Source organism: Theobroma umbraticum, unplaced genomic scaffold (genome assembly GCF_002168275.2).
Source record: "Theobroma umbraticum cultivar Fairchild unplaced genomic scaffold, ASM216827v3 scaffold_130.0, whole genome shotgun sequence".
NCBI classification, from domain to species: domain Eukaryota; kingdom Viridiplantae; phylum Streptophyta; class Magnoliopsida; order Malvales; family Malvaceae; genus Theobroma; species Theobroma umbraticum.
In genome coordinates, this window is record NW_018397264.1 from 7888749 (window position 1) to 7914505 (window position 25757).

The 25757-nt window shown below is 36.1% G+C and overlaps 1 protein-coding gene across 1 annotated transcript in view; it reads right to left on the reverse strand.

The window, feature by feature from the left end:
* Nucleotides 1–806: 806 nt before the first annotated feature.
* LOC110421359 (calcium-dependent lipid-binding family protein) overlaps nt 807–25757 on the reverse strand; it is a 35168-nt gene continuing 10217 nt past the window's right edge. Inside the window, exons 21-63 of the mRNA XM_021434947.2 lie at nt 25608–25717; nt 25337–25433; nt 24740–24838; nt 24515–24655; nt 24292–24360; nt 22526–22987; nt 22113–22433; nt 21788–21919; nt 21572–21685; nt 21166–21350; nt 20535–20643; nt 20319–20462; nt 19871–20146; nt 19015–19680; nt 18159–18377; nt 16949–17052; nt 15675–15970; nt 15488–15572; nt 14237–14944; nt 13814–14132; nt 13424–13582; nt 13180–13343; nt 12868–13048; nt 12499–12765; nt 12174–12380; nt 11831–11885; nt 11234–11364; nt 10630–11127; nt 9658–10488; nt 9483–9559; nt 8526–8979; nt 8285–8371; nt 7154–7309; nt 6873–7057; nt 5678–6214; nt 4906–5083; nt 4664–4806; nt 4440–4566; nt 3799–4020; nt 2710–3066; nt 2317–2475; nt 1921–2205; nt 807–1609 (exon numbers count right to left, since the gene is read on the reverse strand). Of these exons, the coding sequence (XP_021290622.1) occupies nt 1454–1609; nt 1921–2205; nt 2317–2475; nt 2710–3066; nt 3799–4020; nt 4440–4566; nt 4664–4806; nt 4906–5083; nt 5678–6214; nt 6873–7057; nt 7154–7309; nt 8285–8371; nt 8526–8979; nt 9483–9559; nt 9658–10488; nt 10630–11127; nt 11234–11364; nt 11831–11885; nt 12174–12380; nt 12499–12765; nt 12868–13048; nt 13180–13343; nt 13424–13582; nt 13814–14132; nt 14237–14944; nt 15488–15572; nt 15675–15970; nt 16949–17052; nt 18159–18377; nt 19015–19680; nt 19871–20146; nt 20319–20462; nt 20535–20643; nt 21166–21350; nt 21572–21685; nt 21788–21919; nt 22113–22433; nt 22526–22987; nt 24292–24360; nt 24515–24655; nt 24740–24838; nt 25337–25433; nt 25608–25717 (10272 nt within the window). The 3' untranslated portion in view covers nt 807–1453. The remainder of the gene's footprint in view (nt 1610–1920; nt 2206–2316; nt 2476–2709; nt 3067–3798; nt 4021–4439; nt 4567–4663; nt 4807–4905; nt 5084–5677; nt 6215–6872; nt 7058–7153; nt 7310–8284; nt 8372–8525; nt 8980–9482; nt 9560–9657; nt 10489–10629; nt 11128–11233; nt 11365–11830; nt 11886–12173; nt 12381–12498; nt 12766–12867; nt 13049–13179; nt 13344–13423; nt 13583–13813; nt 14133–14236; nt 14945–15487; nt 15573–15674; nt 15971–16948; nt 17053–18158; nt 18378–19014; nt 19681–19870; nt 20147–20318; nt 20463–20534; nt 20644–21165; nt 21351–21571; nt 21686–21787; nt 21920–22112; nt 22434–22525; nt 22988–24291; nt 24361–24514; nt 24656–24739; nt 24839–25336; nt 25434–25607; nt 25718–25757) is intronic.

Below are 25757 nucleotides of genomic sequence, written 5' to 3' on the forward strand. Positions count from 1 at the left end.
CTTATACTTGAAGAACTTCTCTAGTTCCAAATTAAAGCAAGTGAGCCTATGTGTACGTGTATATATAAACTAAGATGATACATTTTTTTTGATTAATGATTTATATTATAAAAGGATATATCAAGTTTAAATTTTTTTTATAATTATAATCTACTTTAAAAGTAAAAATAATGATTTAATTTTAAATCTATACAGGTAAACTTACATGTATTTATAAAATAGATGATATCGTGATTAATGATTTATATTATAATCAAAAGAAATTCATTTACCCAGCTCATTATTCTTTTTTTCGTTTTTTCATTTTGGCTTTTGCAAATTAATCAGAAACTAGATTCTATATAATAACCAAAGGAAAAACACGTTCTAGTCTTTCTCTTTGGTTTTGATTTCCCTCTTGTTTGGTTATAGGGAAAACGACAGGCATTCTTTGAATATAAACGTACATACTTGTTCTTGCTGACTGCTATGGAATTCCCCCTGCGCCAAGTGAATTTGATAGTTCTGATTTCTCCAGGTGAACAAAGCCTTGTATATATATATATTCTACAATCTGTATATTTGATTCATTGTTTTTGGTACAGAAAATTATGGAAACAGTGTTGACTAAAAACACCTTCTATATAGAACCTACTCTAAACGGAAAAAAAAAAATGACAAAATGGATTACTTACATTACTATAAAAGAGAAACATTACTTTGTTTGAATTGGGTAAGATTGTGAATTAGATAAAAAAAATCACACCATTTGTTTAAATTACAAATTGAAATGAAATGAAAAATAAAATAAAATTACTTGTCTTTAGAATATAAGATGACAAATTAGATTCCGATTCCAATGATTTATAAAATGACTCAGCTTTGTTACTTACTCCTTTTTACTCGAATCAAATGAGAAATTGGAATTTTTTTTTTTTTTTGATTTTGTCTGTCTTATCGTAAGTAAAAAGTTGACTAATTGAAAACGAGATATTATACACTGCACCATACACATAGGGCCAACTACTGAACTTTGCTTACCAGCCACGTTGATATATGATAACGAGCCAGAAAACCGGCTTTCTTGTGTCAACTGTAGACATGTACAAGAAATGTAAAAAACTATACATTTCGAGAAGCGCCTGATGAATTATATTATATCAGATATTTACTGCATAAGCTTTTTCTATGAAGAGATACCAATTTACATTCAAGCATCTACTGTTCTCAGGGGGGCGAAATCGACCATATCCATATTTTCAAAGGGGCTTTGCAAAATATTCCTCCCACTACAAAACTCCCAATGGTGCAATAACACCCTTACACTGAGCTGATGCTCATTCAAATGGTCAAAAATGGAAGCTTCAATGCCTTACCTTAGCTGGCGGGGCTATGGGTGCTCAAACTTTTTGATTCCCCAGTAGCAGTCTTGGAAACTGACGTTAAAAATTCTCCGTTGGCACAGATTCTTAAGTTAGTTGATGCTGCTGCCAAAGGTCGATCTCATAGGAACTGATGTAGGCACCTGTTGAGGAGACAAGGTGCAAGTCACTTCTTTCCGAATCATTTCAACACCGGTTCCATCAGTAACTGGCGAATATGGTTTTGTAACTTTCTTCTTCAGCAGCTCCTGAATCATTGAAAGAAGCTCTTACTGAGAGAAAAAATCTCAAAATTATAGGATGATCCAAGGCCATGCTTAGACACGCTCCAATCTATGTTTCATACACTTGAATTTTTCAATATTACCGCTGAAATGTCAATGCCAGCAAACCATCTATGCTTATATTTTCGCTAACTAAAACAAAGATACTAGCACGTTATGATAAAACTTTGAAAAAACTACTTAAAATAGGAAAACATTTGTCAAAGTCTAAAACATACAGTGCAATAAACAATGCTGTCTAAATGAAATAAAGAGTGCAATCTGGAAAAACTAACCTTCACAAGGTTTTGTCCATATGTATTCATTGCTTGTTCAATTGAAGAGTAAACTTCAAGAGCTTGATGAGTATCTCTGCTGCATTTTATAACACGAACTTGTTCTTTTGTATCTGTTGGTCTAGTCTTTAAATAAAGTATGAGCCGTGAAGGTGGAGCTTTTGGTTGGTCTTTCTTTCCCTGAGTTAACTCCATTGTTGCCAGGTCAACCCACATTACATCCCACAAAACTGAACATGGATCCCTCACCGGGTTGAATTTCCTCTGAGTGATATTAGTGGTTTGCTGAAAAAGGCAAAATGCAGTGTGATCCTTTAGTTTGGCCTCCAGGTTTAGTAATAGAAAAAAGGCACCAGTCAAACCATAAAATGTTTCTAACCAAACTAGTTGACATACTTGCAATAATATTATTCTTCGATGAGTAACCATAACAGTTTTTCCCTTTGGTAGCAAGAAATGATCTTCATATGCATCTGATAATGCAAATTTTCCCCGTACTTTGAATAGATCAACCTGGCCAAAGAAAGAACCCGATTCCGCCAATTGCAATATGACCTTCAAGATGAACACATATGCCAGTAGGTTAAAAAGTTGTATTCAAAACATAAGCAGGTGATCATAAAAACCAAAATTTCAAACATAAATAAAACAGAGACAAGTAAATGCGAAAGTATAACAGAAAATGGATGGACAAAATTATAATAAAAAGGGGTCTCTTTCCACTTGCCCTTTGACTTAATGTACTCAAAGCCAATTATACCTGCTAAAAGGACACAAAAAATAAAGTACCTGTCCTTGTGCTTTGTACTCATCATATGGTCGAAGCAAATTATCACCACTAATTACACGAGGCAGCCTCCTGCGGAGGAGCTGTTCATCTGAAGCTATAGCAGATGCTATCTTCATTCTCATAGCATTTGCACCTTCAGTAGTTTTTGACAAAAGATCCAGAACCCCACTCACTGGCTGTGCAGCTGCACCTATTATTCCTTTTCCAACACCCTGAACAAAGCCCTCAACACCAGAAGTTTTTGCGCCTTCAAGAGGCTTTGTTAATATGCCAGTAACTCCTCTGAACAGGCCTTTCGCTAGTGCTCCACCCCCTTCTCTAATAACATCACCAAAGTCCTCTACACCCTTGTTCTCCTGCTAGAACAAGCACATTGAAAAGAAAATATGAGTGTTCCAGAATGGTTAACTGCCCAAAACCAGACAAGTATTACCCAAAAAGAGGCCCGTTGAATGATTATTGGCTTTAATAGACCATAGCATAGAAAGTATGTAACAACAGCATGAGCAGGACAAAGAGAAAAAAGGTTGTCAGTCAATTATTTGTAGTATCATATTCTTGAAGTAGGGAGAAATAAGTGCTTCCTAATCCTATGGTAGCCTCTTGTATTTATACTAAGAGTTATAAGGTATAGAAGAAAATATTATCCTTACTGCACATTACACCTTAAAACACATATCCTACAGGAGATCCTTTTTTGACTGGAAAATTTCAGTCTGTTCTAAAATTTATCAATTCCCCTGCTGTAGACATGTTTTAAGGGTGCCAATAAAGAAATCAGAAGAGGAAATTAAAGATGGCATACCAAGGCAAGAAGGGGTTTATTAATTAATCATTAACTTACGCTTTAATTAATCATTGGACTATCTAGTTACACAATGAAATCAAACACTATTACTAAAGCTCTCAGGGTTAGTGAATTAGCAAGATGTAGTAGACATATCCCTTTTGTCAGTTATTCAAAAAGTTATCACACACGTGTTACCCATCTCTCAGGGTTAGGGTTATCACACACATCTTGCAAGTGGATCAAGCACCAGAGCGGGCAGTGTATGCTTAGTAATCAAGATTTTGGGTTTGTGACATACCTGTCTCTGCCGGCTTTGGATAAATTTCTTATCCATTGATAAAGCAGCCACTCCTTTACTCATATGTCCAAGAGCACTGCTTGCGTTGCCCAATATATCAAGGCCAGAAAGCAATTGAAGCGGTTGGCCAAGAAGATCCTTTTTGATGTTTGAAATAGCATTATTAATCATAGTACTCTGCCTCATGCACACATTCTCATGAAACCTTTGGTTTATCTTGACCTGTTATTCAACAGTTGTATTATAATGTGCATAACCAACACCAAAGAGCCCATGAAAGTTAGTTAAGAAATTCTTGAGATGTATATATAGCTCTGAGAGTTGCTAATGTTACTTCATCGATAGGATAGTACTTAATTAATGGCAAGCATAGTAGATAATAGAGTGTTACAGCTTAGTGTTATGCCACCAACCCTAGTAATTACCAAACCAAATGGATCTATCAACACATGTACTGCAACTTTGAGATATTAGGAGGCCATGATATCTTAACAGATATTTATTACAACAAGGCAGACAATTCTTCTAGCTTCCATATACTTACATAATTGACTTTTCAGATCCAGCCAGAGAATTAAAAGTCAAACTACAGAGAGGATCTACAAACAAGGAAACAAAAAGAGATTAAATGTAAAACTTACTGACAAATTCTCAGTGTTCCCTAATGCAGTCATTAAGGATGACCAAAAACCAAGTACTCCTCTAGGCCGTTGGCTAGGTGACATAGCCATCGAAACTTTCAGTCGAACTTCTGAGATGTTGAGAACCCTGTATTTCCGGGTAAACATAAGTGATAAGACTCAAGCAATCAAATACAGAGCAAAGCACAATTTGATACCAAAATTGAAGAAAGGTTCTCTCATACCCAATTTGAATGATTGGATCAACTGAAACTGCAGTAGTTTTAGTATCATATAACCTACTGAGGTTGACCTGCTGTATCATCTCATGAATGCGCCATATGATAGGTTCATGAATGTTTATCAAAAATGCAGAATTATCGGGCCCCTGGTAATAAGCCAATCAAAATGTATATGACTATATGAGTGACTACTATAGGAAAAAATAATAAACACTCTGCTCGAACTTTGAGATTTAACTGCTCACATGGAAACCTATATATGGATAGACACATAGATCCAGCGATCCATTTGTCTGTAGAGTCACAGAAATTTTCAACATATAATCTGTCTCCTGCCCAATTCTCTGTGGCCTGAAGAGAACTGGTGTTGGAGTTAGTGGCAACTGGTTATCCATTTGAATTCCTCCCATTCTTAATTTGAACCTGAAATAACCAAAAGATATAATCAGTAAACAATCACAAATTGCTAGATAACAGGGAAAATTTTTGGTACAAGATACTACATTTTTGGACATCTATTTTGCCTACATAATAAGTAGACAATTAATAAGGTTCTCTGCAGAATAGCATGTCACAATGCAGATTTGTGCTAAATCTAAGGCTTTCAATTTACAAATTCAGAACTTTTTAGTACTCAACTTGCACAATTAATGAATTTATGCATAAGAAAGGCACATGGAAAGGTATATTTTTGCACAAGTGTAATTGTGATAAGATATCCTATAAAAATCATAACAAGTCCACAATGAGTTGAAGGACAATTTATTACTTGAAACAGAACTGCTAACAAAGGCAGAGCATCATGAAACCAATCACATGTAACAATTTCATGATTTCATGAATAAAACCAAGTTTAATTTTTTACCATAAGGAATGTTACGACAGGCATTCTAATAAAAAATTTACAGAATTTTTTGTCGAAATGGAGCAATTCTTTGTGGGACAACCAAATTTGTCTTGTGATAACATAAATCTTGCTTTATTGCAGCATTGGAATTTATTAAAAGCAGAGCATACCTGCTAAACCCAGTGCCCAAGCCAGTTGAATATGCCAAATGAAGATTTTGCACTGACAGATATAATATCTCCTCAGGCGTATGGTCAACAATGGACACCCCAAGCTCCGCAAGCTCAACTATAACATGAAACTCACATTCTGAGGTGGACTGCCATTGCTGTTGATTAGGCTCATTTCTAGAGAACTCTGACAATGAGGATGGAATCCTTTGGCTGATGATTGCTGTAGGCTCATTTTCAGGCATCCAGTCACTGATCTTAACAACATTTACTTTTTCTTCTTTTAGGATGGTAACTCGTAAAGCTCTGGCAGGTCCTGTCACATCAATGGGCTGGTGATCGAAAATCTTATCAATATTGTAGATTTCTGACCTTGATGGGTCAGTCCCATCCGCAAGGATTTCCAACAAATGTTGTCGACCAAGATCTTCCCATAGGAAAGAAACAGCAGTGTTGGGAAGAAGAGAGTGCCATGAATCACTGGTACCATCCACTTGCCGGCAGCGAAGTGGTAAAAAAATGGAACGATTCTCAATCCTGTTCCCAGAAAAAAACAATATTAGAAATGAGAGAGAAGAGTAGAAAAATACAAAACGGAATTCAAGAAAGGGGACCTATGCATGTAGAACTGAAAAAATCCAACCAGATCAGAAAGATCTACCCAACACACCCAAAACCTAACCTAATCCAACCCAATTTGACTCTAAAAGCCAATGACCTGAACCTAAAAAAACCTAATCACACATGAAGCAACCCAAGCCCAAATGGACCTGAATAATCCAAAACTTCAATTGGGCATAATTTTTATTCTTTTCCCATTTCAAACTTCAAATTGATTAAGAAATAATAGATACTATGATAAAAATCATTTAAACAAATGACCTGAACTAGAACTCTATTTGAATGCATCTACCAAAGTCAACGACCTAAAACTGAGCAATTCAAACACAAAGTGACCCAAAATCGAGATGATTCATACATGACCCAAACAGAAAATAACCAAACCAAACTGACCCAAAATTTAAATGACCAACCAGAACTCAACTTGACCCACCAAACTGCCAACCTTATATGCCTGGAAAATGAGTCTTAAGTAAACTTTAAACAGTAAGGGGAAAAAAAACCCTTTTCCATTTACTATTCTGTAAGTATTTAAGGAAGTTCTAAGAGTGTATACACAGGTGTAAAATGTAACCTGTAAGGACTTGATGAGGAATTTGGACGGAAGATAACTTCATAGCGTGAGCTTTTTGTTCCACTCCGAACTTCAACCTTAACCAGCAACTGATCACTTCCAGTGTCATTTTTCAAAGAAACACGCATCACACCTTCACTAGAAACACTAAAAGGTGTACTCCACTTATATCCATTCACCCACAACTAAAATAAAAAGAAGTCCAATTAGCTAAAGCAGATATTATAACAATATATGCAGGGAAATATATTGAACCATTGGTATGAATGATTTACACTGACCTTCAACAGCTCAACTTTTGAAGAACTCTGCCATCCAAAGAGTTTTGGAGGATCAGTGGGATGGATCCATTCCACTGTCTGACAATCACACTGCTGCAGGCAAAGACTGAAACCAACCCTATTGATAAATAGCATGTGTGGCTGAAGATGAATGACCTGAATGTCAACCATTTTTATTAGCTAATAACTGACTAAAAAATTCTATAAAGAAATATCAATACACCATTTTTTAAGCATGTTCCAGGACTCAGAGCTTCCTTGTCTTGAATCATTATAGCACCCTGTACATTCTAATTCAATACCAGTGGCTACCAGGCCAAATAGGTGATGATTTACAAATCCTATAGGTTACACTGACAATCTACAGTTCAGAACATAGTTGGACCCAGATTTATTGGGTCCAAAAATAGCAAGAAAGGAATAGAGCTGTTTTCCTTAAAGAAGACCCGCAACCTCAAATAGATTTCTTAAACTAACTACATGCCTTTATCCACAAAAGCAATAATGCTTATTAGTCTAGTGTACAAGAAAGTTCAAATGAAAAAGGCCACTCTCTCCAATCTATTTGCCTGAGTATGTTGCAGCAAAGATTTGGTTTCAGGTTGTAGGAAAAGTCTACCATGGAACATTGATGATAATAGCAAGTATGCACGCATAAGAAGATTGCAAAATCAAAGGACTAGCTATTAAAGTTCATGCAACTTCAACAAGAAATTTAGAGCATAGAATCTCCAAGGCCCAAGCAGGCACTAACTGGAAACTTTTTTAATAGCAATAAGCAGAAAAAGGTAACACATAAAGCCATAATGTTTCTGAGGTCATGCTGCAATAACTGAATGCCTATTGGAAATTTATCCTATGCCATAAGCCAGAAAAAAGAATGGCATAGACTTTAAAAATCCCAATTATGGTATGAATCACAATGAATGCCGAAATTTACAAGGATGGCTAAAGATAACTTCCGAAAGTTAGAACGAGATTATAAAAACAATAAAAAGTTCAAAGAAGAAGCCCCAATAACAATGTATAAGAAATAAAAGAATAAACGACTACTCTAGTTACCAGAGAATGGAAGCAAGAATCACAATAATATATAAAATACCTACAATGTTTTAGAAACTAGTTTTTCACCTTTGTTCTGTCTGAGGTCATATTCACTAGAGCTGAAAGCTTATAGTATGACCCATCTGAACTGTATGCTTTTACATCAACACGTTCCTGGAACAGAAGTTACTTCATTTAGCGTCACATATGACTAAAACACCACCAAGCAATTTATCTGAAGCTTTACCCCTTTCCACCAAGCCCACAAAAGAGAAAAAGGAAACAAGATTCATAAGCATGTAGACATTTTGATCCCCTAACATATTACCTTCTTTTCAAGCTCAAGAAGGGAAATCCCAGGACTGTAAGTTTCAGAATTACGAATAGCAACAGCAATCCCAACCCGAGGGGACACATATGTATCCTTCTGCGATGGAAACAGCATAACACCACTACGACCTGCAGAGTCTTGCGGGGAAAGCATACTAGCTATTGGACTGGTGTCCTCAATAGCTTCAAGTACTTGGATGTTTCTCCTTGAACCAGAATGTCTCCTTTCCATTGAGTATGAAGGGGTCCTCAAAACTGTTCTTGCAGATTTAACTGCTCTAGATAGTGAGTGTGAATCCATGTCTGCACTATCTGAACCTTCAATTTCCACCACTTGATATGCTAGAGGCAGTGATGAATCATTAATGATCCAATATGGAACAAAAAACCTTATCGTTTTTGGTGCAGCACTGGCTCCTCCCATATCTCTTTCAATGCTCACACGCAATCTCCTGCAAAACCATGTGATAAGATCATGGATAACAAGCCAGAATTATTTTTCACAAATAAACAAATAGAAGGATGCAGTAACCTTAAGACTATTCCCCCAATTGGTCATTAATATATCATTTCACTGTGCAAATTGTACCGAAGTTCTTTCTTTTAGTAATAAAGTTGATCACGAAGAAACAGAATCATATATATATACATACATTCCTTTCACTTATCTTATGAATCCATTGTCAATAAAAGATAAAGTGAACTGTGGCATCAAATCTCACACCATTCCACTTAGTTTTCTGTACACTTAAAACTGACAATTTGCAAGGAGAAACAAACATGAGACAAATAATATATCATTTCCTTCCATTTCTTTTGTGAACAAGTGCCAACCACACGTCTGCTAAGAAGGGGGACATCAAATTATGAGGATCATGCTGACAAATCACAAGAGATGTAGGAAGCAAAATTATTAGAGGTGATGACACATGAAAAAAGAAATTGGAGCCACAACCTTTTACTTTTCTGGTGGAACATCCAGAAAGATGAAACGTGAGCATTGGAAGAAAGATCCAGAATAAGAACTGGGTCCTGCAAAAAATAATACATTCACCACAAAAGAATTAAAAGATTTAGTACACGTTGGCTTGCAGATGATAAAAAAACATGCATTGTTGGATTAAAGTTACCTTTTCCAGTGCCCAACCACCCTGTACAAAGAATGTAAGATATATAGGTCTTTGGACATCCACTGAACGTATATGAGCACTCTTGCGCGAAGATATGATACTATGCTCTCGCTCAATATAGTTCCCTTCTTTTGCTTTTTCCCAGATCGTGAACTTAGCTGGACAGGACAGTCGATTTTCCAACTTCAAAGGAGAATTAACAGAGATCTTCCAGTCATAAACAGGTTGATTAAGCTCTGTATGAAGGGCTGACGCATCTGCACCTACACTTAGCCAAATTTGTCTGCTTCCAACACTAGGGCAACAACAAAGAAGTACATCCTTCTTCTCTAGTTCATTTAACTTGAGAGCACAATTGGGCATTTTGCTTCCTTGTGGCAAAGTATTTTGTCTATATTGTGAACCTTGATCTAAGAAAGGTTGGTCCTTTCCACTTGCAAAACTAGAACCAACAGCAACAACAATGCTTTGACCCCAAGCATATGAGGGCTGAGGATAATCGACACAAGGACGGACACGTAAACACTGGTCAGATTCTTTAGATGTACTTCCCCACGGTAATACAGTAGAACATCCAGGGCTTATGGTAGTGAAGTCACTCTTTGTGTAACTTTTGCCTTGGTCAGCAATTTGTTGTCTTGTTCTGATCCAGCGCCGCCTGCGCACATCATGACCTGATTTCATATATGACTTTGAAGAAGTTGGGGGCCATCTCAGACTTTGATAGTCAGGCCCATAAGCCCAGCCATCCTCATCAACAAATTGGGATTTATCAATAGTCCATGTTGATATCCATTGCCACCCATTGGGAAGAGGAGGTTCAAAAAAATCCTTCAAGATAAAGGTGAAGTAAGAAACCAAAATCAAGAGAGAAGGGACATAAATATATATATATATATATATATATATTGATGGTGATGCAAAAAATAAATCCCAAGAAGATGGAAACAATCATCATGGAAAATCACTAACCTTTGATGAATATGAGAAGTCTTTGGTGCTCCAGCGCCCAGGATCATTACCACGAAAACCAGACCACTTATTGCCCCAACCAGTAATTGGTTGATAGCGTTGATTTTCAAAGATTTCTTCTACCACTATGTTCTGACTGCTTGATCCTGAATCATGAATCATTGAAACATGACATACTGAAATATCCAAATTAACATCTGAATCATTTACAACCATTGCAAGACCTCTGAAAATAGCATGCTTCTTTCCATTTTTCATGACAACTTCCATTGCAATAAATTCCCTTCGTAATGATTTGGGAACTACTGACAATGGAAGCAGTGAACGAATGCTCTCCCATGAACCCTCTGTTCCAAGCCTAACCCAGAAACCTATATCATTGTCAGAACCATCCTTGCTTTCTGCATCTCTTTGAAAATGTGCAGTTGTATTCCTCTCAAAATAAGAGGTGGAAACACAGAGGTATCCATAGTCATGCATATCTTCAACGATGTTGGACTGAAACAGGAAAAGAGAAAAGTAAAGAAATGGCGCATGCTAAAATTCCATTGAAACAAAGAAATGTTAAGTAATTGCACCGAAGATGCAGAAAAGATTAATTCACCTTTCTCCTCAGTGGATATGATTCAATATTTTCAACATCATTACGTTGAGACAGCATCCTTGCTGAAGATACCTTCTTTAAAATATTTGCGCCATGTCCAACAGGAAAAGAAAGCGCACCAACAACTTCACCTGCTTTATTAAATTACAACATGAACAGACTATAACAAACATATAAATGTTCATGTTTGAGGAAAGAGGATGACTTGCAATCTGACAGAAGCAAGAGAATATTTGATGTATATAGAAAAATTAATAAATCAACCTCTAGAAGAATATTATTGATTTAGCAGAAACAACTAGATAAAATTAAATCAATAAATAACAACTTCAAACATAATGAAGAACAAATGAGAGAGTAGAGTAACATGGTAATGAATGGCAAAAACTCATCATAGAAATTTCTATGGCCATTAAACTAGAGTGCTTATTACCAAAACCTACATGAAATTGAATGCACTAACATCAACTCATACAAGTATAAGAGGCACACAGACTTTGCATTCTATCACAAGCATCAAAAGCCAGAAAAATTCCTATATCTAGGATTTATGTGAATTTGCATTTTAATTCAAGCTGAAGCACCAGTAAAACATACCTTTACCAGCTTTTGCTGAAAGGTTTGTTACCTCCACCTCCAACTTAGCAACCCCCTATGAAAGAACATGCAGAAATTCCTTAGCTATTCGCCCAGAAAACAATAGCTCTTCCATTCCATATCAGCATCACAGCATTCTTAATTGTTCTTATAGAACATGACATTTTACTATAACCACATTTTTTAGTACCTTTGATTAACTTACATACCATACTTTTAAAGCAACATGAATATGTTAGCTATTTGTACCAAAGTACCACAAGCTAACAACATGCCTCCTTTTAACAATAAAAAGAAACAACAAGCAAAAGGAAAGAATAAAATTGCTAAATACAAAACAGACCTTACGAGGAACTTCAAATATGAAAAGTTCATTCCACTTTGCATTGCCTTTATTTGGGTACTCCATGTCTGAAACTAAGGGCTTAACACATTTTGTCCTTGCACTCTGCGGGAAAAGTTTTTGCTGATCTGTTGCTTGACTATCAATGACCAGTCGCAAAGCACAAAAGAAGTTATGGCTATTACCATCATCAATGATAGGTAAATCCTGCCAAACATTAACAAGTCATATTTTTGTTTAGAAATTAGCAATCAAATAATAAATGAACATATACTGGCCAAAAGAAAAGGAATATATGAAGCAAAAACTTCAATCATAATAGAACCTTGGCTACAAGAATCTGTACAGCAACATAATAGCGCGCTTCCCTAGATTCCTCTGCAACATTTAACCTGTCCGAAAACCTTGCAGGTGGAATCCAAACTAAAGCACAGTCACCATGATGAAGTTGCTCAACCACTTCAGAATTCTGCTCAATCCTTTTCAGGAACAGATCATTCCCCAGTTTATTCTCCACTATCACGGTCCGTAAATCATCTTCATCCAGGGCAGAAAAGGCCAGATCTTCATGTCCAGAAGCACCACCACCGTCCTGAGAAATAATAGATAGATAGATATTTTAAAGCACATACTCAGTACGGAAATCAACTCAGCAACTTCTCAAACCAAAATCAAGGTCCAAATTCCAATTGACCTCAATCAGCTTGGTCGCTTTCTGTTCAAGCTCTAACTGTCGTCTCCACGAAAGAATGGTCTCCACTAAAGTATCAAGATTTGCTGCACTGACATTTATGTTTAAAATGTTGGTAGCAGCAATGCGCATCCTCTTCCCAAGTCTTGATGGTGCATGCACATTGGTCTCATATGTTTCAAACCTAGAAAAAGGAAACCAAAAAGATAAAATATTTAACAAAGGACACCAAATTACAAGCTGGTGTTTTTTTTTTTTTTTTTTGCCGCTCTCTCTCTTAGTAGGCAATAGTAACTAGATGAGGCAGAAACTAACTTGAATATGCCATCAAATGGCTCCACCAAGGGCTCCCATGCTTCTAACTGCGTGTTAAAGGTTGAAGCAGCAATAGAGGAAATGAGGACTGCATTCATAGCCTCCAGCCGACCATGTGTTGCCAACTTGATATTGGTGATAGTCATGTCAAATAGCGGTGTCATCTGAAACGATCCAAATTCATCATAAAGAGAGCACAATATGATGCAAAAGGTCCAGGGTGTATTTTTTTAAGAAAACATACCATTCCATGTAGGCTGTCTAAAACAGTTAGCGAGAAGTATCTTAGTTTAACCTCAGCAGTTACATTTTCCCGTGTCTTCGGCTTCACAGAATCACCAATAGTGTAAGCCAACCGCGTTGATGGCTTTTTCATATCAGAGCGTGCAAGAAAAGTACAAGCCTACAGAATAACAGGCAGTCACAAACACTATCATCTGTCGTTTCTTCCTAGTAAAAATTCAAAGAATGAAGCACCATAGGCTAAGAAGATTATACCAGACCTGAACTTAGTTAAAAAGCAAAGTTTTTGATAAACTTATATGTTTCATATTCAAAAACGACCTATCTTAGAGTTCCCAAAAATTCAAAGTGACAATTATGAACAATGACTTTGATGAGCATTTATCTAAACCTGATTTTCAACTTTCCAAAGACTCCAGCACTGGGATGCCTTTGAGCTCGAAGAGCTGGAAATGGGCACTTCAGGAATGTTGGCTGGGTTAACAAGATCCATCCTAGGGCAGCAAAACAAATCCATGCACGGAGCTTCATCTGTTCTGGAAACTATACACCCTAAAGAAGCATAACCAGGGGGGGCTATTGGGTACCAGAAGAAAATTTCATCAAAACCTTTCCCTGTGATATGAGCAACTTTAGTAAATTGCACAGGCTTTGCAGAGATTTCTGGATCATCAGACTTAAAAATTATGCCCAGAGCAGGCGGTTCTATGCTGGAAAGGACAAAAAGATGATGCCAAGTGTTAATAGAAATACTGATAAATGATAACGATAAAGAGTTTGAAAAAGAAACATTCCAAGATAAAAAAGATCTAACCCTTCAGTTATGCAATCACCCACTACAGCATAACCACGACGTGAAATAGGCCGCCAAATTGATACCGGTCTACGGAGGTCACTGCCCTTGTCCCACCACATTCTCTCAAAGTGAGGGGTTGACACATAACAACTAGTTGCTTTTGAAATTGACCTGAGAATGTCCCACCCAGATGAACTAGCACTCTGATTACTTGTTTGCTGACTAGCATGATCATTGACTACAGCCAACTCAGGAACAGATTCCTTAAGAGATGCATAGGACCAAACTGAATTCCAGAGAAGAAGATGACTCAGGTCAGAACTATTTTCTTTGGAAGGGCATTCAGTTGAAGAATGGGCATAAAACGATCCAATAACATTGTCCAAACGCCAGATGCTAAATCCAGAAGTGAACTGCTGATTTGATGAGGCACTCAGCATGCATTCTGAATAAGTTGTAGATGTTACAAGGTCAGAGCGCAGGCAATAAACAGCATGATTTGGTGGTGGATATTTTCCTATATTTGCTACACAACCCATTGAAGTATACCCTGGAGGTGGAACTGGCATCCAAAGGGAACAATCACTGTCAACATCAGAATGACCATCCACTCCTTCCAATCCAAGGATATGAGACAAAAAGCCAATAAGATTAAAACCCACTGGCTTCCGCACACGCCCATATGTATTACTAACTGCCAGTACTGCCTGTGAAGGAGGAATTGGCCTGGAGAACAATAAAAGGAAAAGCATCTTTCTATTTAATGATTAAGATATTGATGACAAAAAAATGTAAAGTTTGCTGATACAAAAATAATTACAAACAAATGACAAAATACTGATTCCAAATCATGAAATTTTACTGAACCTAAGGCTCCCAAAATTAATACTAGACCTGTCAAGCATTCACATCTTAAAAAATAAAAAACATAGTCATGGTCATGATCATGATCTATCTCTTGGCCAAAAACCAAATCCCCAGACAAGCCCAAAAACAAAAGACACATAGAGAGAAACACAGCCTACAAACAAACTAAGACAGCATTCAATACTCAACCCATCCTCACAAAAGCCCACACACCTATCCCTTGAGTATAGGTGTCAACTGTGAACAGCACAGACCAGGACTCAGTTTTAATCTATAGGTTAATAGTTGATTAGCCAATATCACCAACCTACAACTAATTCTAGAATGGAAGAAAACAGAAACAAAGAACCCTGAACCTTTAAGTCTTTAACCATAATGGATCGAGGGAAATAATATTTTTACCTTGATGTCACACAATCTCCTAATATAACATAGTTTGATGGAGCTTGTGGCCTCCAAATGGTAAGATTGTTATGAGATCCATTTTCTGCAGACATGGTAAAAAAAGATGGAAAAACAAAACCAAAAAATTTAAACAAAACATAGTGAGAAAATGCATCATAACTACTCCAACTAAATTGAAGAAAACCTTTAGGTGACACCCAAATTCTATCGAAATTGGTGCAGGGAGCCAGAGGAACTGCATTTCCAAATTGCAATGCTGCAGCAGCTTGGTTTTGAAGGTTAAGTAGAAGAGAAATTGCACTTAATGAAAGATGAATACAAATATCAGTTGATATCAAAGACATGTTTGTTTTCTCTTTAATAGAAGTATATCCCCCCGAAATATCCAGCGGATCCAGAATGATAAGACCAGAACCAGCCTCAATTGTGAGATCCTTGACCACGGCGCGAATCCACTTATCATTTTCCTTTGATGCATACCTGTTCATAAGATGAATACACAAAAAGATAAATAAAACACATTTACATTATTCTCATCAACTACTTGATTTTCATTAAAGAATAAGGATATTGTTCAAAAACCGTATTCGAAATACCCTACTCCCATGTCAAAATAAAAACATTTATTAAATAAAACACAACGTTGGCAGAATAGAAGGGATAAAAGATAAAGAGAGAATGTTGACACTAATATAGAGATATAAAAAACCAACAGAATATAAATTCCCCGAACAACATAACAACATTCATTTCAATCAGACATATCATCAGACAGGTAGATTAATAATTCTGCACAAGAAATGTAAACAACTTATTACACTGATTAAGGAAAAATAAGTAATATGGTTACTTTTCTTTTAAGTAAGAATAAAATTGAAACTGAAAGCAGGGTGTTGTCAGCTTGATAAATAAGTTAGCAAAGAGCAAATATTTCTGTTCACTGAACTACAATTACCAAATGAGCCTCCATGATAAAGAACAAAGAAAGAATAGTAAGTACATCACTTTGTACTATTTGACTTCCAGATTAATATTTTGACACATAGGAAAATTAGCATGCATGGATTCAATCCATTTATCCCACCATCTGTAAATGTGTAAATCAATACAAGCATACACATATTGTGGGCTAGTCATCTACACATCTCCTAATCCTACAATTTGGGGCACAGACACGCACATATATAAGTTATGAAAGAGAGAGACAGCTCGGGTGGTTTAGGTATAGTAGGGATAGAGCTGCAAACATCTTTTATTTCAATTTACTATTTAACCTCCAACGAAACAAAATAGATGCTACAACTTTATCTTTCCTCCTAGCATTCTTTAACACTAAACAAAACAAAACATAAAATCTCTTTAAGAATCCATTTATTACCTCTTAGCATGCACCAGCAAAATGAAAATAACCATGAGAAGATACAAAAATATTGAAACATGATCTAATGCTACTCTTACATGAAGTTCAAATCCATTTTTGCGCGCAAAAGCCTTTCACCATAAGATGAATCATCCAGGTAAGACTTGGTACCATCAAAGAACGTGAACTCTGGAGCAACAACCTAACCACATATAATTTTAGACAGGTATTACAAAATGAGGAAAATTGAAGTTCAAGAATGATGAGAAAAGGATCCTCATTAGCCACAAGCTATAACCAGATCAAAGACCATATCAAAGAAAAACATATAATTGAACTGTAAACTTATTTCCAATGCTACCATGTCAAACAGTGCAAGAAATGTTAAAGCTATATAGGCCACAAAGCCAGTGCCCAGTGTGCTATAAATGGATACATTCACAAACACAGACAGACATACTGACATTTAGTTAATTCAGCTCCATAAACACAAGCAAGTCAGCAGCTTTCTGTAAGCCATTGCTAATCTTTCTGAGAAAGAGCAGTTTACAACATTGTAAAAAGTGCATATCTCATCGCCAAGGGACACCTATTCCATCAAGTTAGTATTTGTTTCATATTTAGTTTCCTAGAAATCCTATTTCATCATTTGCAGCACCATAGAGACAGGGTTCCAAACGGAGAAAATTCGAACTCTGTGAAGCAACAGTTAAAAGCCAACAGAAGAATGATTGCAGCAGAGGGTAGAAAAAACAATATGAGGTGTACACAGATGCCAATTATCGAAAATCTTTTCTATAAACTGCTTCATTTCATTAGTTAATTGCACACCAAGAATATTAATAATATATAACAACATTCCAAACCCACGTCTCAAAGGAGGAGACATTGTCAAACCAATGTTTTTACAACATTCACTTGACAGAGTGAAACCAAAACAAGCACAAACTAATTAATCCTAATACATTACAAAAAGTTCAAGAGCATGAAGATGAAGATTAGACCTCAGAGATCCCTTAAGAATATACTGGAGCAAAACTTAGTTGTTTAATTATTCGTTTTAAAGAAAAGAAAAACTACCATAAAACCTAATGAAAGGATCGTCGAAATCATAGTTTGGAGGGGGGGTGGGGGATGGGGGTGGGGATGTAAGTGCTGGCAGCAGAATGGAATCAAACCTGGAAAATTTGAATACAAAGAAACAGAATCGGCTTTAATTTGAAAAGCCAACAACAATCCATTTTTTTAAAAATCCAGCTTAAAGGATTATTTAATATAGGCAAGAACTTTTAATGGAATTATACCTACCTGCGCTTCAAAAGTGAAACTCTGCACAACATTCGGGTCATCTTCTAAATATGAAGAAACCTTTGCGTTGTTTATTAACTCATCCATTTTTTCTACAATCTTCTTGTCATCATCAGAACTTGAATTATCCATCAACAATACGTTAACATCATCTTCGGGTAAGACTGAGTAGCTGCTATCATTGCTCAAGTATGTATACTTTCTCAAAAGAGAACCATTCTGATGAATGAAGGAATTTTTCAAAAGAAAAAAAAAATGAGAAAGATATAGCAGTTACAGTCAAGAAGCTTTAAAATACAGAAAATTATAAACAACATTACACATGACAGCAATTCTCAATCATGACCATCAACAATTACATTAACACACTATCAAGTATAATCTTTGCTCTCTATATATAGTTTGAAATCATTCAAAGCATAACTCAACCATAAGACAAAAGTCATAAAAATGTGCTTGTGTGTTAGAAAATCATATTCTTGAAGCCAAACTGTATTTGTCAGTATGTAAAATTTATAAATTTCACGCTTGGTGGATAAGCATAGAAGGAATGAAAGGCAAGACCAATTTGTCAGAGCCATACATATTCTTGTCTCACAGAAATTGACCATTAACTAGTAATATTACCTTTTTAGTGAGATCATTCAGGATTAGTTGTGAAATGCCATGTATTTTGCTCAGAATGATTCTATTGTTGCTTATTTTCTACGGTGGCAAAAAATGCAATACAAAACAGACATACATTAATACTCAGAAATATTCCAGTTCACAAAACTATCATTTCTCATTAACTTTTTCTTTTATGCAAATTAGTTGAAAGACCTACTGAAACTCAAAAGTGCAGAAGTACAAATACCTCAATTTCTACGTTCACAAATCGCAACCTCTTACCACATCCGATGATCACAATAGGACGAAAGTGTGACTCCTTCGTATCATTCTCTTCACTTAAAACTATAGTCTTTCCACAGCCATCATATGTATACTCATAAATGCCATGGGTATCAGCAACCAACTGTCTACTAGGTGACAAATGCACAACATCTTCATTTTGTTTATAAATACTATCAGAAAGCACAATGCTATTGTTTTTACTTATTGGATCATTCTTGGGGTCCATCGCTTCTTCCCTTCCAGTTATTACGCCCAATGCTGGCACAAAAAACTCACCCAAAGCAAGAAGGAAATCCGGCACAACAAGTACTCGAGGCTGCTGAACTCTAAGCACAAAAGACTGAGAGGACGATCGCCATCTATAATCCATCAAGAACATTGTTGAAATTGGTACATCCAAGTCAAGACCAGCTACAGAATTTACTCGGCTAAAGCTGCTCTTGTTTATGAAGAAAGGAAAGTTTCCAGTGGAAGATTGTTTGGAAGCATCAGCAGACGATCCAAGCATAAGGCGCATTTCAGACTTTGTATTGGAGCGGATATCCAGAACAGAAAAAGTGGGAATAGTTACATACAGATCCGTTTCTGACAATGAAGTCATGCGGTATGATACCCAAAGACCTTCCAGCTAAAAGAAACAAGAAAAGTACAGGTAAGTGGAGGCATGTAACATTCAATAAAAGAAAAATAATCAAGCTATTGACCTTTTTCTTAATTACCAACAACACATGTTTAGCCAAGAGCGAGATATTACATAAGCAAACAAAAAATATAGCCACAAAATAAAATAATAATAATTAGTAAATATCAACACTCACAGCTATACGAGCTAAATGTGATTCCTCATGAATGCCATTACACAACTCCAACAGTGCATAATTTACTTCAACTGCTACAATGGTTACACTACGTGATAGAAGCATCTGACTATTCATGTTGACCTTATCAACCAGCAGCCTCATTGTATCTTTAGAACCAGATTTGCTACCACGGAAACTAGGAGGAAGGCTTGGTGTTTCATTTAAATTCATATACGTACAATTCAGAATAACATCATATTCTTTATCAGACATTACACCATGCAAAAACCCAACCTGCCCAGAAGAACATCAAAAGGAATTAACTAAATAATCATAAAGCAACCGCAAAAACAGAACTTCAAAAAGGCATCACCAGCAAGCTACTCAGTCCAAGTCAAATTCCTCAAATGATTAAGATACGGTACAAACTTAAGGAATGACATTCTAAAAACATCCAAAAGATCACCTTAACTTCCAAAGCAAATGTTGGGACCTTTCTAAAAACATCCCTCAAACTCCGTCGAACATAAACATCAAGTCCTCTGCCTTCACGAATCAGTGGTTTACCAATACAACCATCAATTCCCACAGACATGTTTACTCCAAGAATCTGGAAATTTGAGAATGTTAACCATAGCTCAATAATTAAATTTGTGGTACTATATAATCATAAGTAATATACCTCAGCATGAAGAATATCAAGATGAACAGCTGAAGGATCTTTTTCTTGAAATCCATGCCAACTTATTTCATTTGTGATCTTTAGCAGACCCACATCAAGTTGAATGAAGCTGCAACGAGAAAATACATTACTAGCGTTCACACTAGGAAAAAGGAACACCCAAAAAAGCTAATGACATTCGAATTCAGACCCTGAGAAACAAATAGAAGGAAAACTTTTCGAATAGAAGAGTCATGACATTACAAGGAAGGGAACGAGGGTAGGGGCGAATCCTGCATAGGATACAATATGCAAATGAAGGAATGTGCAACTCAAACAGTGTCACTGCCCCAATTGAAACATTATTCCAAAGCTACTCACAGTTCTAGAAAACATGGATAGTGTTGACAGAAAATAGTTAGTTATACATAAGCCAGATAAATTCATGCTAGTATGAATTGTCAACATAAATTCATGCTCATATGAATTGACAACATCATCTTAGTAAAACAGTTCTTCACCATTCACATTTTAACTATATGTTGAAACTTGTTCAATGCAGAAAGTTTTGGAAAATATTTTCAAGAAAATAGATTTATTGGTCAACCTAATGAGTATTATATGACAAGTGCTAGTGATGTATTGAGCATACTCTTTGCTCATTGAATTCCTTGGAACTATAATTATCGGAGTGTCGAGTGTGAGATCCAGCTTCAAAGCAGCAGCCCCATCAATTTCAGATTTCTGAATTAACCACTCAAAATCGCCAACTTTATCAACAAGTTTAATTACTTCTTCTGTATGTGGCGTGGCAAGCTCCATGAAATAAACTGTTATCTGAAGAACCAAGTTTCCAGTCATTTATAGACCCATAATATCAAACATTATGATAAGAACAAGATAAAGTAAAAATAGCTTACGACTAACTGAACACCTAGACTTACTGAAACTCAAAAATTATAAATTTTGAGCATTTGTAAATAAGCAAAGTTCACTTGTCATAATATGATGATGCCAACACTAAAACTGCACATAATTCAAACTGCATCCCAGCATACCTCCTGAACAAACCTATAGAGAAAAACAATTCGAACAGCAGAAAGTCGCCCACACAAGCTGTAATCATACCCTTCATAATCATCATCTCCACCACTGTAAGAATTAAATTTGAACTGGAAGAAAAGAAAATGTGAAATAAGCAAACATGTGTACAATAAATGTAATCTAAATGCCTCATGTGCCAGTAAACATATAAAGTGAACATAATAATGTACCTTTATAAGGGATTCAACCCCTGGATTGCGTATATCACATAGCCAACCCAAGCAGTTATCTGTTCCAAGTGACATATCCCGGAGTCTCAAATTTCCCAATGTTCCTTCAATGGAAAGGGATGCTGGATGGACCTTGATAGGAAAATTTAAAAAAATAATCAAGTCAGAAAATAGAAAATTTATGGAACCAAATCCTGATTGTGGCCAAAGTTTACAAATATAAAAAAAAAAAAAATCAATTAAAAAATGAGAATAGAATTCATATTGCAAAAGTGAAACCAGAAGATACAGCATTATTGGGTCATTAACAAGCTTCTCTTTTCACCTTAAGATCTAAAAGGAAACTTTCTTGCACAAACATTGCCAGCTGAGATCCATCCTCCTTGTTAAGAAACACAGTGACACTATCAACGTTCATGTTCAAATAAAATACAACACGAGCTTTACCATACCCCAGCAACCCTTCAATACGACCACTTTCTTCAGCCTTTTCTTTGTTCATCAAAGATTTATCATCCAAAGCTTCATTTACATCTGTAACACTTGCCGTGTAACTCACAGAGCCCAGATCAAAGCCAAAACCAATCAAAGCAACTAGAGTGGGTCTGTTGCAAAAAAACTCTAGCTTGGACATACGAATACTCATCTGAAAATTTCAATTGAACCAATTAGCTGCGCAATTTAACTCAATTTCAATCAAGGAAATTCAACTGGAGGTCAATGATGCTCATTTTGTACCTGTGTGTCTATACCATCATAAAGAGGTGAACCAGAACCTCTCGTTGAGAAAGTAACAGATACAAAATCCAAATCCTCACCACCTTGAGCTTCATAAAATATCTCTCTAGAAAGTCCTTTTCCTTGCACCAAATCCTTTTCATGAATTAACAATTCAGCGGACTCAAATCCAGAGGCATCCTTCATATCCATATATTGTGAAAAAGCATCAGAATCTGTCAGAGACATAAATTCTGGCAGAGCATCCGTAAAAGTATCATCATCATCTGGGTGCACCACAGATATCTCAGTTCCACGAGGATCACAACTTCGATCAGATTCAAGTGAACTGTCCATTTTCAGCACAGAGCAGGCTAAGTACTGTGGATTGCCCGACAGACGACCTTGAAGCTCATCATTAATTTTCAAAGAATGCAGCTTCGTCTTCACCACTAGGTCACTCCCCAAACTAATCATATTCACCTGTTAAAAAATATGGCTGAATAGGTAATAGCAGCAAATAAACTATGCACTGGTACTAAATATAGCTGTTTACGATTGAATATAAAATTTAAAAGATCTTAAAAGCTCCATGCTTTAACAAGAGATCAAATCACAGTAGTACAATATCAAGCATAAAAGACAAACAAGTTGGCATCTCTGCTGGAGATTCCGACGGGCATGCAGACACACCCACTAATAAAGTATAAAAAAGAAAGCAGGGACACAAAATCTTCTATTTGTTTGAGAATGTTGAAATATATTTATTTTTAGGGCATACAAAAGTACATCAGTATATTTATTTGAGAACATTGAAAGAAATAACAGGCTACCTGGCCATTCACCCAGACCAAGATCAATTTTTAGGGCATAAAGAAAGCTGATGGTATTTCATTAACTTAAAACATCTAATTTTAATGTTATATTGCTTTTCTCACCCGACTAGTATTGTATACAAGAAATCATACAAAAATATCTCTTTCCAATTCCATGAGTGGAATTCAACAATACATAAAAGCACCTCATTGAAAGCACATTCAGTTTCTGCTTCTTCATAGTCAATCATTAAGGGGAAGAATAATACTGATAATTATACTGATGCCTATGCGGACTGAACCTGAAACCTTTGACAACCTTTTCAAGTCCTCAGGAACAACTTCCTGTATGATGGTCAGCTATAAAAATGAAGTAGTTGTCCGTCACCAATGAGGCTTACAATATATCAAAATTTGCAGAGTTCAAAATGAAAGAAAAATGGCTCTACTGCAATTCTACCACAATTAAAAACGGCACCAACATGACAGAGCTCCCAAGAAAAATGGGTTCAGGTATAGATGCCATCTGTACCTCCTATCTCAGTAAGAGTTACATGACAGGATGTTTACTGCCACTGTTTCCAATTTCAGATCACCAAAAGATAGGGTCTTCTCAAAATTATTGTAAAATTAAATGCAAGATATTTTACACCATTAAGTTCCATCTATACCATATCTCAAGGTATAGGATGCGCAAACTGGGTTTAATCAATCATCAGTGCAATTCAAAGATGCAGCATCCTAGATAACAACAGGATAAACCTAACTATCTCAGATATTCAGATGCTACTCCATATATACCACAATCAAGAACTGAAAAACAGATAAGAAAGCTATTAAATGAACAAATTCAAAAAATTTCAGTTGGACTCCAGTTTAAAATATCTCAGTTATTGTTCCTGTTAACAATTCCAAATTGGTTACCTTAAACCACCATAAAATAGCACTAAATAACAACAGAAAGTGACAAACCTTTCCACCACTAGCAAGAACCTCAAGAATCAGACGCTCTTCTAGTTTCTCTGCAACACATTCTCCGGTCTGCAAAATGGTATGGATAAAAATTGGATTGCTCAATCAGTAACTACTGTAACAGACATTACAACAAAGACATTTGCTAAGTACCTAGAAGATAGTTCTGGCCAAAAGTCATTACGAAACCATCAAGCATTTGAGAAATTATATGACAGCTAACCTTTCCATATATGCATAACTTTGTCTCCACAACTGCCCCATTAATAACAAGGTCAGCAGCTTTTGAATTTCTCGTTTGAGGATCATCAGATTCACTTATACCATCACTTGTTTCTCCAAGTACATCAACAGATGGAGGAGCCTATATGAATAGGACATCCAAGTATAAGCACGTATAACAAATAAACACAAAGAATGAAAAGGAAATCCAATATCATCATCATACAGAGGCTTGATATGTGGCTTGTATAAGTCCTCTCAACCAAGTAACCTTCTCTTCCTCCCCTCGGAATTCGATAACCCAGGTACTTGAAGACTCCAAAGCCTGGAAAAAATAGTCATGTTTACAGTGATGAAAGAAAACAAGTACTCAACTCTGTATAAAAAACACAAGAACATAAAGCATAGGTATAATAGGATGCTTGACATAACTCAAGTGTGGTGCCTCTTAGTGGTTTTGTTTTACCTATCAACATAAAAAATTTCAAGTTTAACCTTTCCATATACCTAACTAAATACCCATGCTATGCAGTTTGCAAAAGCATACTTATTATATCATAACTATTAAGCTTATATTAAATAATGAATAAAATAATTGTACCTTATATAATGCAAACATTTAACATAAGAATCCATTCCTATAATGAGAGAAATGAGTACATATAATGCACATTGCACAGTTTCTTATACTCAATGCGTATGAGTATAATAAAACAGAATACTTTCAGACAACCAGCTATAAATGAGAGGTGAGAATTATTCTAGAGTTTACTGAAGATCTAGCGACAAAACATTACTTTACTTGCAAAACCAAATGACTCACCTTTTGAGTGTCCATGCCTCTTGAACTCACAGCAATACAAAATGGAGACCCTCCAATATTTGTTGAGGGGACCTCATGCACCTGTCTTCCAGCCATGCTGCAGCAATCCAAAATTAAGTTAAGGGTCCCTAAAAATGACATAGGGACTAACAAATAAAAAGGGAAAACCAGTGAAAATTCAAAAAGATTGATGCTGCAAAACTACCAACTAGCCAGCAGATTAACAGCCAAGCCAAGGAACAAAGACAGAGAGACAAGGAAAGCCCCAAACCTCAAGTAGCGCTGGTGGTTCTGAGATTTTTCAGATTCCAAGACATAAAGATAGAATCCAGATAATACAACAAAACAGGGCTGCCACGAAGCAACAGAGTTTCCAATACCCTGAACCAATAAAGTCAATAATGGTTGAAATCAGAAGCAT